Source organism: Taudactylus pleione, unplaced genomic scaffold (assembly GCF_031769625.1).
Source record: "Taudactylus pleione unplaced genomic scaffold, aTauple2 ptg000256l, whole genome shotgun sequence".
In the NCBI taxonomy this organism is placed as follows: domain Eukaryota; kingdom Metazoa; phylum Chordata; class Amphibia; order Anura; family Myobatrachidae; genus Taudactylus; species Taudactylus pleione.
In genome coordinates this window covers 22,318,513-22,337,538 of record NW_028284658.1, presented here as the reverse complement: position 1 = coordinate 22,337,538, position 19,026 = coordinate 22,318,513, and the positions used below count along the sequence as shown (strand labels likewise).

The 19,026-nt window shown below is 45.5% G+C and overlaps 1 protein-coding gene across 2 annotated transcripts in view; it reads right to left on the bottom strand.

Annotated features, from left to right (window-relative positions):
* IFI35 (interferon induced protein 35) overlaps positions 1–19,026 on the bottom strand; it is a 70,206-nt gene that overhangs the window by 2,809 nt on the left and 48,371 nt on the right. For both annotated transcript variants that reach the window (XM_088480845.1, XM_088480846.1), the window contains 4 exons: positions 12,638–12,745; positions 7,761–7,905; positions 6,034–6,140; positions 4,007–4,193 (listed from right to left, as the gene is read on the bottom strand). In XM_088480845.1, the coding sequence (XP_088336971.1) occupies positions 4,007–4,193; positions 6,034–6,140; positions 7,761–7,905; positions 12,638–12,745 (547 nt within the window). The remainder of the gene's footprint in view (positions 1–4,006; positions 4,194–6,033; positions 6,141–7,760; positions 7,906–12,637; positions 12,746–19,026) is intronic.

Genomic DNA, 19,026 nt, shown 5'->3' with positions numbered 1-19,026 from the left:
AAAGTTTTATGGCATAGAGAAAGTCATAGAACATATTCGGGAACCATGGGCATCCTTGTTATATTGTCACCAAATGCTACAGTTAAATGCGAAAGGAGTGTCCCATTTTAAAACATATCAGACTACTACATGTACAGTATCTATCACCTCCTTCTAATACACAAACATCAGGACACGTACATTTCACCTATTATTACAACACAGAAATCGGGATACATACGCCTTGCCTCCTACTAGTACTCATACATTTGTCAGGACATATACAATACCTCTTATCTACTCCTAATGTACAGTCATTAGAACATGTACCTCTCACCTCCTCCTAATACTCAGATATCATTACAAATACTTCTCAGCTCCTCATAATACATAGACATCAGGACATATACTTTTTGCCTATTCCTAATACAGAGACATCAGGAAGCATATTCCACACCTCTTTCAAATACTCAGACATCAGACATACTCTCCTGCAACTACCGGGAGACTCACAAATTTGTGGAGAGTCCGCTAGATCCCCGGAACAATAGGTGGTCCTCCCATCCACTTCCTAGTGAAGTGGGCAGGACGAGGAGGATAATACTGGGAATTGCTGGTCCATGTGGAGGCGATGGGGCCAATATGACGTGATCATATAATTGCATCATATTGCCCACTCCTCCCCATGATTAGAGCATTTTTCTTTGAGGGGACAGGGCCTAATGAAATTGAGCACCTGCTGCCGCCCCCCAACATATGTCTGTCACAGCGTCACCGAATCCAGGTCTTGCTTACCTGGTCAGGCGGTGCTTGGGTCCGGGCCGGTCTGGGACAGCGGGCGGGAGATCCCCGGCGCCCGCTATCAGCTGTTCCCCTCCTCCTCCGGTGGCTGTGTACAGGCGGCTGCGGCTCCCATAGGAGCGCGCGCCGCTCTGCATAAGATTTAAAGAGGCAGGCGCTAGAATAGGGAGTATTGATTGGGGCTGGGGTTGAACTCTGACCTTTAAAAGGAAGTTCCTGGGAGCACTCCAGTGCCAGAGTATAAGCTCCATTACCATACTCCAGCGTTCCCGTGCATATCCTGACTATTGGTTCTGACCTTGGCTACTCCCTGTGACCCATTTACGTCTGCTCCCTGGTACCATCTCATCTGTTTGGTTCTGACCCAGCTAGTCGACTACGCTAAAGTCTCCTGCATACCAACCAAGTTAGCCAGCACCTGTATAGGGAAACCTAACCTGAGGGCCACGACCTGTGTGTCGGACGCAGCCAAGTCCATACCTTCTTGCGAGGGTCCCTTGTGAAAACCGCTGGCACATTAGACTCCGCGCCTCTGGAATAGGTCTAGCCAATTCCTTGAATACGGATGGCATCCACAATCTGTCCGAGAGTTTGTGACAGAATACTCTGGCCCAAAACATGGATGCTGCTGGTAACCCATCGACCCGAGACTTATTCGAGAACCTACTTGCTCGAGTCGAGAAGCAAGAACAAGATCAAGCTCAGATTATGCAGTGTCTGCAGACCTTAATGCAACAAGTCAGTACCTCTCAGCCGGCACCGGTACAATCAGTCCCACCTCCTTCGGTGACTGTACAGGCTGCAAGTGCTTCTGCATCATTACGCATTCCGAGTCCCACAAAGTACTATGGGGACCCAAAGGGCTGTCGAGGTTTCCTGAACCAGTGCTCAATTCAATTAGAGGTTCAAGCAGCAAATTTCCCATCAGAAAGGATGAAAATGGCTTATGTAATGTTGCTGCTGTCCGGTCAGGCTTTGGCTTGGGCTTCTCCATTATGGTAGAGAAATGATCCTCTGGTTAACAATAGCGCAGAGTTCCTGAAGGTTTTCCGGAGGGTCTTCGATGAGCCTGGTCAAGTAACCTCTGTGGGATCGGCTATTCTACAGCTGAGACAAGGCAATCAATCTGCAGGACAGTATGCTGTGCAGTTCCGAACTCTTGCTTCAGAATTGGGATGGAACAACAAAGCCTTAGTTGCTGCATTCATGCAGGGTTTGTCCGATCAGATCAAAGATGTACTCGCATCCAGGGAACTGCCAACTTCTTTGGATGACTTGATCTCCCTGTGTATCCGGGTGGATCTTCGCCATAGGGAGACAACAAGAGAAAAGAAACAGGACCTTATTCAGAGGCGTAGACCGTACGGCCGCCTCGATGTTTGGCCAGTGCGCATGCACACGAGGGAGCCGGCTCCCTCGTGCGCATGCGTGAGACCCGCTACGACCGACAGCGCTGGTCGTAGTGGGTCTCTTTCCAAAGTGGGCGAGCTGTCGATGTTGATTGACAGCTCGCCCCGTTTGGAAGGCGGGCCGGGGGGGTGGCAGCCCAAACGGAGGCGTTCCCATGGGAACGCCTACCGTTTGGGGGAGGCCCCACTGACATCACAAGTGATGTCAGTGGAGAGCTTCCGGCTCTGACAGAGCCAAAAGCTCTCCGGGGCTTACGACAAGTGAGACCCTACCCTAGCCACGATGGTCGCGATGGTCTCTGACCATCGCGACCATCGCCCGAGCGGTCGTTAGAGCTGTGGGTGTTAACCCACAGCCTAACGACCACAACAGAGGCGGGCGGTCAGGATGCAAGTGGCCGCCCAGTTTCTGAGCGACCGCTTGCATCCTCCGACCGCCTCTGAATGAGGCCCACAGTCTCGTCGGTTTACCTTTAAGCTCGCTCCATGTTTCACGGCACCAGTGGAACCTCCTGAAGAGCCCATGCAGGTTGGGAAATCTCGCCTTCCTTCGCAGAGAGAGAAAGGAGGTTTAAAAACAGACTTTGCTTATATTGTGGTGAACCAGGTCATCTTCTCTCCGGCTGTCCAAAGCGTCCAGGAAACGGGAAGGCCTAACTGATCGAGGGTTGGTCAGACTGGGTACATTTCAACACACCCCAAAGAACCGTGTAGTTCCCCAGTTCTCCACTGATGTGACTCTGGTCCTGGGAAAGTTCTCTGAAGTTATTAGGGCTTTCCACACAGCTGTGCCACAAATTCATTATATGCCACTCAGCCATGAATTATGCCATACATTTTTTTTTTTTTGTGGACTCAGCGGCGCCCTTAGGCAGCTGCTTAAGGTTGCCTAATGGCAGCACCGGCCCTCAGCTCTTAATGCTCAGACATCACTACATGTTCCTCTCAGCTCCTCCTAACACTCAGACATCACTTCATGTTCCTCTCAGCTCCTCCTAACACTCAGACATCACTACATGTTCCTCTCAGCTCCTCCTAACACTCAGACATCACTACATGTACCTCTAAGCTCCTCCTAACACTCAGACATCACTACATGTTCCTCTCAGCTCCTCCTAACACTCAGACATCACTACATGTTCCTCTCAGCTCCTCCTAACACTCAGACATCACTACATGTTCCTCTCAGCTCCTCCTAACACTCAGACATCACTACATGTACCTCTAAGCTCCTCCTAGACATCACGACATATACTTCTCAGCTCCTCCTAATGCTCAGACATCACTATATGTACCTCTCAGATCCTTCTAATAGTCAGAAATCACAACACATAGCTGTTACCTCATACTACACAGACATTTAGTCAATGATTTGAGATATAAATATCCTATACCTCCTTCACTTATGAAACTGAGGATTGCACTTTTGAATTTAGGAATAAACTCTCTGCCGTCCACTTCCCCGCCACCATCACTACATGTTCCTCTCAGCTCCTCCTAATGCTCAGACATCACTACATGTTCCTCTCAGCTCCTCCTAATGCTCAGACATCACTATATGCACCTCTCAGTTCCTCCTAACACTCAGACATCACTACATGCACCTCTAAGCTCCTCCTAACACTCAGACATCACTACATGTACTTCTCAGCTCCTCCAAATACATCATGACATATACTTCTCAGCTCCTCCTAATGCTCAGACATCACTATATGTAAATCTCAGGTCCTCCTAATGCTTAGAAATCACGACACATAGCTGTTACCTCATAATACACAGACATTTAGTTAATGATTTGAGATATAAATATCCTATACCTCCTTCATTTAGGAAACTGAGGATTGCACTTTTGAATTCAGGAATAAACTCTCTGCCATCCACTTCCCCGCCACCATTCTTGACTTTGGAAAAAAACAGCTCCAGCTTGTCCAATACATGTTCCTCTGACATGGAGGATGGAAGATTGGATACTAGGATCTTCTGGGGACTCACATTAATATTCATCTGTAAATAACAGAAAACACATGACCTATGTTTCTTCCCTTAGAGATGGCATTGATTTGCTTCAGTGACCTCTACCAGAATGGTTTAGAAAATCAATTGATGCTACCCTCAATGCTACTAATATTTGTCACCAGCATTACTCAGTTATAATGGTTTAAACATGAAAATATTTGTAAATGTTATAAGATTTCTGTGAACTTACAGATAACTACAGATAAAGGAAACATTGACAGAGGGCCTGATTCTGTGTCACACGCAGATGGGCACGCAGCGTCTATTGCCGGACACCCGTCTGTGACTTTATGCAAATGCTGCTACAAACTCCTTCCCTAGTGTACTTCCATGCAGCTGAATGTGCAAAGTCTGAGACACTCACTTTTAATGCCCGGGCACACTGTAGTACCAATTGGTGCGTCTTTATACGCCACCATCGGTCGCACCATTGGAAATGAAAGCAGCCCTATGGCAGGCTGTCATGGTGTGTGCGAGGGAGGGGGGTTCCAGGAAACTGGAAACCCTTCTTCCCCTGCGTTTGCCTATAATTTAGTTTGTTATACATTCATTCTTAATGCTACTTACTGGGATTCCACAGTCCCCCCAGTTTTTATAGTGGAACACCAAAGCTCTCCTCATTTATTTGCCAGTTACAAACAGGCAGTAGTGTTGCCAGTGGCCCTGATTCAGGAGTGAGGAGAGCATCTGTAGGCCATTACAGACATTGGGCCTGATTCAGAGACGGACAGTAATGCAATCACAACTGTATTCTCTCACAGATCGCAGTTGCTAAAATATGCTAATGCCCTCCAAAGCACAGCCGAGCATAGGGACGCCCACTGCTGCCTTCTCATATCCGTATGAAGTGCAACAGTGTAAACCTCGGTACCATTGATGCACATTGGGCAGCGGCAAGTCTGACCAGCCGCAAACACTATAACTCTCCTGACACACAGAGAGCTCTCATGCTGCACAGGATATCGCAATTACTAATTTATGTATGCCCATAAAACGGCATTTAAGCGATTAGACATGCCTGCGTACTTCTAACCACCCCCAAATGCTGAATACCTGTCACTCACTTTGTGAACGGTTCCTATGTATGGACGTAATCTCAATGGAATCACTGTGCCCATTGATAGACTTACAGATTCAGAATGGATGTCTGACCCAGTTAAGCACTATGGGGCATATTCAATTACCCGCTGGACCTCTCCCGCAAGTAATTGATGGGTGAAAGTCCCGCGGCGCAGGGTAAAGCTATTCAATAGAATAGCTTTTTCCCCGCGTCCAAAAAACAGGACTTCCACGCGAGAACACACTGATTCCGCGAGAACTGCGGAATCAGTGTGTTAACATTGCTCGCGCGAGGCCGAATAGAGCGGCCTCACGCTGATTTTACCTCGCACCTACATGAGGTGTGAGGTAAAATCAAACAGCGGGGACTCGCACGGGGTCTCAGGGACACCCGCGCGTGGAATCCCCGCTAATTGAATCCCGTCAAGCGCGTCAATTAGCTGCGGGGTAAACCCCGCGGCTAATTGAATATGCCCCAATAAGCAATAACATTGTTTTAACAACTTAATGCTTTCAGTTATGCTTGGGATTGAAGGTTTGTTGGTGGTAGTGGAAAATATTGCTCTAAAACCTCTTCTGATCAGTGTGGAAGCATTAAGTTGTTGAGAATGAATATAACATTTTATTCTGTAATGAAAGGATTAAAGAAATAATACCAATTCAGTTAGGCCCAACCCTGGTGTGCCAGATATAGATAGGTGGGTATCAATAAAGTTATTAGTGATAGAATCCATTTCAGGAAGGTGTGAGAAAGCAAGCCATTACTTACACTAAGAGCATCCAATACTACAAGCTCAACAGGCTCGGCCTTCACATGTATCCAGCACTCCTCAATCTTTATCTTGTGATGCTTCTGGGCAATCACTTCTCCAGCAACTGATAAGCATAAGGTGATTGTATTTTGTTAGTAGATAATATGCTGTAACTATGAACAAAGCCTAAAGGAAATTGTTCTACTGGAAAAAAATTCCAAACTACTTTAATGGCTCTCTTTTCTCTTACAGATTCATAGGGCTCAATCCTATTAGGTGCAAGTTAAAGAATGCGGGTTTGTTTCATGAAACTCGCAGACATTGTACGAATGCGTGCACCCAAGAAATGCAAGATCCAATTAGAAATGGCAATTGTAGTTGCGGCGAGGGTGTGCGACTTTTCTACAAAATGCGACCTGGGAGAAGTGCATGAAAAAGTGGGGAAACCATCCTAAACCCAATAAAAGAGACAAATGAGAATGCAGGATAATATAGAAGGCTGTTAGTGCCCATAAGGAAAGTGCTGGAGGTTTCTAAAAGGTGTGAAATGGATGATTTTTGCACTTTTTATTAATGGTTGAAATATTATACTGAGCAAGTGTTTTTCACAGCGCACAGGTGGTTAAATCAAATTGACTGAGATACTAATTAAGTCACCTGTGGTCAAGCATGGATATCCTTAAAACCTGACCTCCACATCATTTACACCTCCACACTCCTGCTCCACATCATTTACACCTCCACATACCTGCTCCACATCATTTACACCTCCACATCATTTACACCTCCACATACCTGCTCCACATCATTTACACCTCCATATACTTGTCCCACATCATTACACTTCCATATACCTGTCCCACATTATTTATACCTCCACATACTGCTCCACATCATTTACACTTCCACATACCTGTCCCACATCATTTACACCTCCACATACTTGTCCCACATCATTTATACCTCCACATACCTGCTCCACATTATTTACACCTCCACATACCTGTCCCACATCATTTACACCTCCACATACCTGCCCCACATCATTTACACCGCCACATAACTGTCCCACATCATTTACACCGCCACATATCTGCTTCACATCATTTACACCTCCACATACCTGCCCCACATCATTTACACCTCCACATAACTGTCCCACATCATTTACACCTCCACATACCTGCTCCACATCATTTACACCTCCATATACCTGTCCCACATCATTTACTCCTCCATATACCTGCTTCACATCATTTACACCTCCACATACCTGTCCCACATCATTTAACCCATTATTGAGCTTTTTAGAGAAATTCGCCTGAAAACTGACATGTCTTTAATGGCCAAAACATGCTATTTAAACCCCTCCAAGTGCATGATTATTCATTAGGAGGGGTGTACCAGTGGTTCTGCACATTGCCACAGATTTTTTTTACTTTAAAATATAGAGTTTGCCTACATTTTCACCTGCTCAGTGGGGTGCGCACAAAAAAAAAACGTGAATTTCCACTGAAAAATCCATGTTTGGAATTGGATTGCAAATGTAATTTGCAGTGCGAGTTCGCCTTTGGAAATGCTTAAAGGACGCACCTTGCACCTAATAGGATTGAGTCCATAGTGTAAAAATTGTTGATCTTTGATGTATATTCAAAATAACAGTTCAAAAGTGTCTGCATCACCTAATCTTTCAATATAATACTACTCTCTGCCCATCAAATCTGCCAATTTCATTGAGCCCCACCATATGGTTCCTCAAAGGTGATAAGTGCTGTTCCGCTATTGACGGGAGATCTTATTCGATGTTTGACACTCAGTCCATTTCTGATAATGTTGTCGCTTATTTTCCCCTTGAAGACCATTTTTCTCTCCATTCCGGAAGCACAAATCTACAAAGAAAGTGGGAATATGATAATCCAGTTTACTATGAATTTCTTGTAATACATATATGCAATATATATTTATCTTTGGTCAATGTGCCCTTTCAGGAATCACTGCACATAGTGCCTGATTCAGAGATGTTCGCTAACCCGATGGTTAGCGTATATCTTCGATGTTTATCAATCTGCGCAGGTGTTCAGAATTGTGTCTGACATTTGTTCCATTCACCACATGTTGAACATAAACCAGACAAAAAATAGGGGTAATTTACTCAATGTATATCTAGTTGTTGTACAATTTATTTCTCTGCACAATTGTGTATAAATATATGGGTTCAAATAGGCATAGATGCATGCCCCTTATGCAAGATGGCAGAACCAAAAAATAGTGCAACACTGCACAAACTTATGGAGAAGATCGTTAATGTTCTGGGCCTGATTCAGAGGTGCACGCAGTCTCAATGCCCCATGCTAACAACCGATGTTTTCAATTTGCGCATGGGTTCAAGCCGCACCCATTGGTTACTGTTGGGAGCTGCAGAACGAATTTGGATGCAGAGAGAGGTAATTTTTAGAGCGTTTCTTGGTGGCAACAGGGTGGTAACTAACCCGACGCGAGCGTATTGTGGTCAGCGTCTGTGTCTTTTGCCGCAGTTTCACCAACACAGGCGGCCATGTTCAGTGTCGAAGCCAGATGATTGGCTGAGACCAGATCTTAAAATTAGTATCAAGCGACGTCATTTTAGGTTGCCCCTGACGACGCCATCTTGCGTCGTCAGCATGAAACCATTGTGTGTGATGCTAATATGCTATTATTAGCATTGTGCGATCACATTGCCATCGCAACTGTCTTGTGGACATGTTTGTGACAAATAATTAAGAATACACAAGGATACTGTGAGTATTTGCTCTGCATACAGATACAGTGTGTCTATGACAAATGAAATATAACACAGACACCGATATGCCCAGAAGGATTGTTTTGAATGTGGATTTAGAAACAATGGTCAGACGTTTAGCTATCGTTTAACAATTGTAGGCCTTGTATCCAATGCTGATGTGGTTAAGTAGAACTAACAGTTGTATTCTGGATAAACATAGGAGAGCCTTATGTTAAAATTATCAGACTGTTTGCCAAAGCTTGCTCCATCTATGAACAGGACAAACTCCATTGTCTGTCATTTTTTAGCTCAGACAGAAGTAATTTTGATAGTAGCCAGTGACTGTTTGAAACTGTGTATATATATATATATATATATATATATATATATACATATACACACACACACACACACACACACTTAAACGATCGCATGTGTATCCACAATACATGCACACATATATACAGTTGCAATTATAAATAGAAACACACACAGCGCACCTTTTACGCTGCAGAAACACACACAGCGCACCTTTTACGCTGCATGTAAACACACAACGCATACTTACATGTAATCATAAATATACACGCACTCATAAAAGGTTCCTGCACATTATGGTTTATATTAAAGTTATTAATTATGATGTAAAATGCATGTATTTGATATTAATGGTATACAACATGATAGACATGGCATGTTTGGTACTAAACTGACACACTGTTTATTTCCAGATATCTGAACCTATCAGCCAGGGAGTCGCATCTTGCGTTCTATGGTTATGGAATCTAGGAAATTATTGGTTAGAATGTATACACTGTAATGTAGTGTCTCTATCTAGTTTAAATCAATTAAAGAAAGACAATGTAATCTGGACAATTTGGACATACCCCTAGTGAACTGTCCTATGAACTACAGCGTACTACAAGACCAAGAGCAAGAACCAATGGAATTATGTTTGTCTGTCTACATTGTTGTTATCATGATCTGTTAGGGTATATATAGCCTGTGTCCCGGTCCCAGTTAGTAGCCATTCTCATGGATGACCACTGACCTCAGGATTGATGACTGTAACTGGGACCGGTGCGCCTGCGTAATGTATAATCTTTTGCGCTAATTGTATTTAGATCACAGCGTGTAACTAAATGCTTTTTATGTGAATAATAACTTTTTGTGCTTTGGAACCACACTCAAAGTCTGGAAAGCAATTATTTCTTGTGCGACTTACAATGCTAAATAGCGACATTTAGGGTGTATAGATTATTAGGTATTCATATCAGACAGCGTATTAGTGCTGCAGCCGGTGGTCGTGGGTCGTCTCTGTATGAATATCATCGGCTGCGGCATTTGATTCAGAGCCGGACACTCTGAACAAGCGCCCGCTCTGAATCAGGGCTTTTTTTTTTTTTTAATAGCGCGGCCTCTTGGACGCTCGCATAGCTGTGGGTTACCACCCACAGTTTATGCGAGCGTCCATGATGATGGTCGCGATGGTCAAGATCATCGGGACCATCGGGCTTTTGACGAGACCCTGCGGTAGGGTCTTGCTGCTGCAAGCCCAGGAGTGCTTTTGGCTCTATCAGAGCCAAAAGCACTCCGACTGACATCACTAGTGATGTCAGTGGGGCCGGACCCAGACGGTAGGCGTTCCCATTGGGACGCCTCCATCTGGGCAGCCACGCCCCCGGCACGCCCACCACAGGGGGCGTGCTGTCGATTTTGGCCGTCGTTATTTGAGTCTCGCGCATGCGCACGACGGAGCCATCGACCCGCTCGCGAGCGGGTCTGAATCAGGCCCTCAGTCACGACTGCAATAGCGTGCATTTCTAAATTCCGCCCTCTATGTGCAGGGCCAAGAGAAATGAGCTTCTCATACAGATTCTGTATTATTTACACTGTGATGCACATTTAGACAGATTTTTCTGGTCAATAAGCCTTCCAAAGCCTTTTTGGTGGCAGATTTTTCAGGGCTATTTGTAGTGTACTATAATGGGAGGCATGCATAAAAAGATCTGTAATATCCACCCTTTATTTACATATCTCAGTGTTGGCTAACCTTGACACTCCAGCTGTTGTGGAACTATATATCCCAGCATGCCCTGCCACAGTTTTAGCATGCCCTAATAGCAAAACTGTAGCAGTGCATGCAGGGTTATGTAGTTCCATAACAGCTGGCGTGCCAAGGTTAGCCAACACTGACATATCTGCTTCTATAAAAATAAATTTTTATCTTAAGCGCATTTTTACATCTGGAACATAAGTGTAATATTAGCCAACCTCACACAGTTTTCCACCCATTAACAGGAACTGCTCTCATTCTGTAAACAGAATCCATCTTGTTGCATAAATGCATGTGAAGCCTCGTATATGTAAGAACATGATCCGCATATGTCAAACATCCGATGGTTGTTTACTCACGTTGTGTATCAATTGCAGCTGTCAGGGAAGTGTAGAAGGGATTTCCAAAAGTATAGTAAACGTTTTCCTAAAGTTGGTAAGTTGGTGCAATAGTTTGTTGATTTCCCTGTATTCATCCTTTAGACACATGTGGATGAAATACCTCCGGAAGTCACAGTAGATGAACATTAATTGAACTCCAGAATCACTCCTGGGCAATGCTCTGTCTTTTCTAACCAGTGCGATGAATTTACATTGATCTCCAAAAGATATTTCGGCCACATGTAACTTTATTATCCCAATCTGCCAAGCAGTTGAGCAGTATGTCCCATTCACATCTGCTTCGTAGAGCAGTGATGAAGGGGTGCTACCAGTACCTGCTGCTGGTGTTGAGACACTAAAAGCCTGATAGGAAGGAACAGGATGTGAATAAGGGGCAACATATGCCCCCAGGGGGTATGGTCATGCCCCCTCCATGATGCAGATACACCCATGCTCTCCCAATGCTGGGAGGTATGACATTGGTTCAGCTCACAAAATGGCTGCCTCCTCTGTGTTTAGGCAATGGATGTACTTTAAACACAAGTTTCACAACATAGACACAAGCCACTCAGGGGCCTATTCATCAACACTAAAATAACGTTTTTAAAGACATTTTCTTTAATTATCGTTATTTTAGTATTCATGAACACACTTAGCACAGGAGATATCACTGATATCTCCTTGCTAAGTTCCCCTGCATTAATTTCCACACTCCCCATACATTAGTATGGGGATATGGAAATTATGGTATTCATCAAATTCCGAAAATTATGTATTTTCGGAATTTGATGGTGTTACTATTCGCCACTGTGAGGTGGCGTATAGTAGGTAACACTTACCTGCTCTCAGCTGTGCATGTCCCCTGGCGTCTCCCTCCGGCACTCTGATCTCTCCTCTGGCTCCGTCTGCTATGCTGTCATGTGTTCTCCCCAGCAGAACACAATAAACTTTATAAAATAAAAAACGTTTTTTTGTTTTTTTCTAAATAGTAGTGTGTGCAGCTGGTGAGAACACATGACAGCATAGCTGACGGAGCCAGAGGCTGCTGCGCGGACAGGTAAGTGCTGAACGGGGGGGAGGTGAGTGGGGGGCGGGAGGTGAGCAGAGGGGGGGACACAAACTTACCACATCTGTAGGCAGTGCTGCGCATGCGCTGGCTTTACAGATGTAACAGCGCATGTGCAGCACGGATTACAGCTGCGGTAAGTTAGAGTAGAGAGGGAAAACTATCTATTTCATGAAAAGCTGTCATCACAAAAATTACAGCTTTTTGGAATAGATAGTTATGGAGAGGAGGAATGATGCCAGTTCTAAACCTGATTACCTCCAGAGAAGCTTTAGGTATGATGAATAGGCCCCTCAGTACTTACACATCAGTTACAGCAAGTATTAGAAATCATCCATACTGTGTTCAGGCTACTCACATCCTCTAGCTTCTTTGTTTCTTGTTCAAAATGAGAAATATTTTCTTTTAAGTATTCTGTCTGTTCCTTCAGGTTTTGGTTCTCCGACAAAATGGTTCCAACACTCTCCTACCAGACAATAAATAAATATAGGTCAGAGAAGATTTATAACACCTTGTTTGAACATTGATTGGCTAAGTAGAACATTTTATTTTACATTGGTTGATAAAAAAAAGATTATACATAAAAACTATCAGGGTTACGATGAGCTTTTTTTTATTTAATACTGTTACTTATGAATTTGGCTGCAAAATCTCACATTTTGTTTGTTGTTTTTTGTCATTAATGTTTTTCCTACACCAGCCACAGTGCACAGCAAAATATATTGGCAGTCTGTAGGTCTAGTCATAAACTATATATTCTACAAAATGCAAATTTAAGCATAGATGTCCCTAAATCTTAATAGAAAGTCTATATAAGTGCTAGTTGTTCTGTGTAAGGAAATCTCCTGTGTGACTTCACTGCCAAAGATTTTTCCTAAATAGCTAAAAATCCGACAACAGACCCTGTGTACATAGAGCCTGATTCTGAGTCGCAATACAATGCCAATATTCACACAAATGCTTAATGGTGTTTCAATCGTGCATGCGTCTAAGTTGCTAAAAAGTCGCACAGCGCATGCATTCCACAGTATTCACACACAGAGTTGCAGTTTCTCAGAATGTATTGGGCGTCCCTGGGAGTGACTTGGAAATGGTTATTCATACTCACGGAGATGTACCATCTTATGGGTGTGTTATTGGAGTGTCGCAGGTGTAGTGCATTACTGGTTGCAAACTCAGACACTTATTTGCTTACACTGGAGGCCATACTCTGATGGAGTGTCTGCTCCGAGCATGGGGCAGGTGCAAAGTTCAATGGGGCATCCAATGGTAATGTCTGCAGACGCACCAAACTGCATTGTTGCGTCTGCATCTTTATGCTAATGCCCCTACAAAGGCCTTCCCTGATGTACATCCGTGTGTCTGAATGTTCAAGGACTGCTCACTGTCAGCACCTTTAAAAACACATAGATGAGCAGTGGCGTCACAAGGGGGGTGCGGGCCGCACCGGGTATCACCCTCCAAGGGGGTGACACCAAAAGCCGCACGCTCCTGCCCGCACCCCCTGCCACTGCTTTAAATCAGATCCATTAATTACTGATCCCCTCTGCGGCCACATAGTGAACCAGATACCCAGTTCCGGGAAGGGGATCCACCACAGCCTGAGGGAACTTCAGTTTTGTTAACAAGCCCAACGCAGGAGCAGGATAGGAGAGAAGGAAGACTGGTACACTGAGGAATCACACTCTTACGCAGAGAAGGAAACAAGTGACCAGGAGAAGAAAACCCATAAAAGCTAGGAGAATCAGGGCGGGTGCCCAGTGGACACTATGGACTTCAAAGAAAGAGAATTAACCAAGGTAAGCTTTACCATAACTCTCCTTTTCTTCTTCAGGGTCCAAAGGGCTCCACAAGGAGACATTGGGGATGTCCCAAAGCAGTTGTTCAAGGCTGGGAACGCTCCTGAGCTGATAGGATAACTCAGCGCCCGAAGGAAGCATCCTGAGAGGCAAATGTATCAAAGGTATAAAATCTAAGAAAGGTGTGGACAGAAGACCAGGTGGCCACCTTGCATAGCTGTTCAGCTGAGGCGCCACGCCGGGATACCCACGAGGGACCCACAGAGCGAGTATAATGAGCAGAGACTGTAGTCGGCACAGGAAGGCCCGTCTGCCCGTAAGATTGTGAGATAGTTATGCGAATCCATCTGGACACAGTCTATTTGTTAGCTGGTCATCCCTTCTTGTAGAATACAGATAGGACAAAGAGGGAGTCCGATCTCCGGATGGAAGCAGTACAGTCCACGTAGATCTTTAGAGCACGGACTACATCCAAAGAGGCCTCACCTGCCGAGAGGTCTGGTGAATTAAAGGCCGGAACCACAATTTCCTCATTCAGGTGGAAGCGAGAAACCACCTTGGGAAGGACAGCCCTGTCCTGATGTAATATTAAAAAGGGGGGAGCAACAGGAAAGCGCCCCTAAATCCGATACCCTATGGGCAGACGCTATAGCCAAAAGAAACAGTCTTCACAGTGAGCCATTTGACATCCACTGATTCCAGGGGTTCAAATAGAGGTTCCTGAAGTGCTTGGAGCACCACTGACAAATCCCATGGAGCCACAGGAAGGACAAAGGGAGGTTGTATTCGTAGAACACCCTGCATGAAGTTGTGAACATCCGGTATAGGAGCAATTCTGTGCTGAAACCAGATAGACAAAGCAGAGACCTGCACTTTCAGAGATGCTAGGCGGAGGCCAAGATCCAATTCAGCTTGAAGAAAGGCAAGAATTCTAGAAACCTTAAGGACCTGAGGGTCATAATTTCTTGGAACACACCATTGGAAATATGTATGCCATATTCTGTGGTAAATCCTGGCTGAGGCTGGTTTACGTGCTTATAGCATGGTCTCGACCACAGAGCTGGAAAAACCCTTAGCCGTTAGGAGGGATGTCTCAAGAGCCAAGCCGTTAAAGACAGATGGGCTAGGTCCGGATGTAGACATGGACCCTGAGACAACAGGTCTACTCGTAGAGGAAGCTGAAGAGGAACGTCTATGGAGCCTTTGAAGATTGGAGTACCAGTGACATCTGGGCCAGGTCGGAGCTATTAACATGACAGTGCCTCCCTCCTGTCTGAACTTTCGAAGCACTCTAAGAAGCAGGGATATTGGAGGGAAGAGATATGCTAAATGGAAGGTCCATTTTGCCGACAATGCATCTATGAAGGCCACGTCGGGGTCCTTTTTTCTGCCTCAATAAATTGGAAGCTTGTTGTTGTGTCTGGAGGCCATGAGATGCACCTCCAGAAGACTCTGGGCCTGATTCAGAACAGCTCGCATAGCGCTCGCAAGTGGGTCGATGGCCGGGCAGTGCGTACGCGCGGCGTGCGCGAGCCCTATAGCGAGTGAATTTTCACTCGCTGCGGGACTCACTACAAGACGGGGCAGCTGTCAATTGTGATTGACAGCTCACCCCATTTTGTAGACGTGCAGGGGGGGTGGCTGGACAAACGGAGGCATTCCTGAAGGGACGCCTGCCGTTTGTGGCGGCCCTACTGACATCAACAGTGATGTCAGTAGTGAACTTCCTGCTCTATTAGAGCAGGAATTTAACTGGGGCTTGCGGTGGACGAGACACTACCACAAGGGTCTCATCGCAAGCCCGATGGTCGCGATAATCGTGACCATCTCCAGGCCGCCCGCACACGCTGTGGGTGGTCACACACAGCTGTGCGAGCGGCCTGGTGGCCGGTCAAAACAAAAACGTCCCGCCCTGATTCAGAGCGAGCGCTCGCAAATAGCGAGCGCCTCTGAATCAGGGCCTCTATTTGTCCACTAGAAGCTGAAAGACTTCTGGATGTAGAGACCATTCTCCTGCATACACGTCGTGACGGCTGAGGAAATCCACCTCCAAATTGAGAATCCCCGGGATGAACACTGCGGAGATGGCTGGGAGACTGCGTTCGACCCAGATGAGAATGCGGAACACTTCTGTCATTGCTGACTAACTTCGAGTTCCCCCTTGGTGATTGAGGTAGGCCACAGCCATGGCGTTGTCGGACTGTACTTGTACTGGCCTATGTTTAGAATATTCTGAGCCAGAGTGAGAGCTCTGTAGATGGCTCGAAGTTCCAGGATGTTGATTGGCAACACTGCCTCGACTGGGGACCATCGGCCCTGGAAGGAGTGCTGGTCAGTTACTGCGCCCCAACCTCGGAGGCTTGCGTCCGTGGTGAGGAGAGCCCAGTCCGGGATCCAAAAGGGTAGACCCTGGTTCAAATGGGAAGTCTGTAGCCACCAAGCTAGGGACAGGCAAACTTCTAGAGAGATGCTCATCATCTGGGATTTGAGCAAATGGGTAGCCCGTTCCACCTGGAGAGGATCAGGTGTTGGAGGGGCCAGGGGGTAAATTTACTAAAGTAAGAGTTTTTAGAAGTGAGTTTTAAAAGTGATGTTGCCCCTAGCAACCAATCAGATTCTAGCTATTATTTTCTAGGAGGTGCTAGTTAAATGTTAAATAGAATCTGATTGGTTGCTATGGGCAACATCACTTCTAAAACTCACTTCTAAAAACTCTCACTTTAGTAAATTTACACCCTGGAGTGAAACTGGGCGAATTCCACCATGTGGACACCATTGATCCAAAGGCCTGCATTGCAGAGCGATTTGACTCTCTGTGATTGTGAAGCAGTCTGAATAGTCTGTGCTGTAGTGTTGAAATATTGTCCGCCGTTAGGAAGATTCTCTAAACTCGAGAGTCCAGGAGGGCTCCCAAATGTACCATCCTTTGAGAGGGTGTCAGGGAAGACTTTTTCCAGTTCATCAGCCAACCGTGCATTTGTAGAAAGGCAATGGTTACCTGCAGATGGCTGTGAAGAGTCTCTGGGGAGCTTGCCGACAGCAAGAGATCATCTAAGTACGGGGACAGTCTGATCCCTTGACGATGAAGAGAGGCCGCCATAAACTGCCATGATCTTAGTAAAGACCCTGGGGGCCGTTGAGAGGCCAAAAGGCAGAGCCTGGAATTGGTAATGTTGCTGAGGTGTAGCAAACCGGAGATATTGTTGATGAGAAGGTGCTATAGGTACATGAAGGTAAGTGTCCTGAATGTCTAGGGATACCATAAAATCTCCAGGCTCCATAGCTAGGATAATGGAACGGAGGGTTTCCATACGAAACCTGGGCACCCTGATAAACTTGTTCAGAGACTTTGAGACCCATTGGGCTTCTGAACTAAGAATTAGGTAGAATAATAGCCCTTGCCCCGTTGTGAAGAGGGGACCCGAATTATTACTCCTAATTTCAGTAAGGACTGAATGGCTTTTTGGAGCAGCAGGGCCTTGGTTGAGTCTGATGGAGGTCCTGTGCAAAAGAACTGTTTGGGGAGTCGCCTCAGGAAGGAGAGGGCGTATGCGTGGGAGACCACTTCTCTTACCCAGGCACCTGACGTGGTTTGATGCCAAACTTGGGTGAATTGAAGAAGTCAGCCTCCCACCCTGGGAGCCCCCAGGGAGAGGCCGCCTCGTCAGGCTGCAGGCTTGTCCTCAGACCTGGCAGGTGGACATCTAGTAGTCAGGTTTGTTTGGCCCTAGCCTTGGTTGATGTCTGTTGCTGTGGGAAGGACTGACCCTTGGCTTTGCCTTGAGGGCGAAAGGACCGAAAGGATAACATCAGCGGCTTTGTATTATATGCAGAGGGCAGGAATGCCGTCTTGTTAGTCGCAAAATTAGTCACAATTGTATCCAATTCTGGACCAAATAGGATGTATCCTGCATAAGGCAGAGACTCTAGAGCCCATTTTGATTCTGAATCTGCTTTCCAGGAACGTAGCCAAAGAATATGGCGGGCCACTACCGAAGTCACAAATATCCTGGAGGCCAGGAGAGTTGTATTCATAGCTGGTTCACCTAAGTAGGAGGCTGCATCTCTAATGTAAGATATGTAGGACAGCTGTTCCCTTGAAGCATCAGGGGGAAAAGTCTCTTCTAGGGCCTCTGCCCAACTCTCAATGGCTTTTGCCACCCAGGCCGTAGCCCTAGCAGGACGAGTAATAGCTCCTGTAAGAGATGTCAAAGCCGGATGATTGGCTGAGGCAGAATCTGTTTACAATCGTAATCTGCAAGACGCCAGTTTGCGACTGATCTCCCAGCACCATTTTCAGTTACAACTCACGAGCTAAGTACAGATGGCAATGTTTTTGGTAATCCTTTTAGAAGCCATGACAAGCCCATTCTGGGGACAACCTTGCATAGAAAAATACCAAAACAAACACAGTATCAGTTAGTAACTAGAAAAACAGCTTCCTGAGAAAAGTAATTAGAAAAAAACAATACACCAGGATACTGTGGGCATTTTTGCATGTAAATTAAGAGACCTCACATGTAGGCAGGTATAGCTATGACAATTGAAATATAACCCAGACAATGATCTGCACAATTGAATTTGTAAATAGGCAGAAGAAAACCTTTAGTTTCACTGTCAGACAGGCTGGCACAAGCAAACAGCTGGGGGTCTCCACCCTGTTTGGGTGTGAAACTCATTACTAATAACACATTACATTGCAGTTTAAAAATGAACGGAACCGTGTAGAACCGAACCCGCTCACCCCTAATATATATATATATATATATATATATATATATATATATATATACACACCTTTGGCGGTTTACCTGGATGCCTTTTTACAACCCTGCATTGTAAATACCTTTACCCATCTTAAAGATACATCCACATTATTACGGGATTTGGAACAGATCAGTACAATTCCAGAAGATCTTATCTTAGCGAGTATAGACGTAGTGAGTCT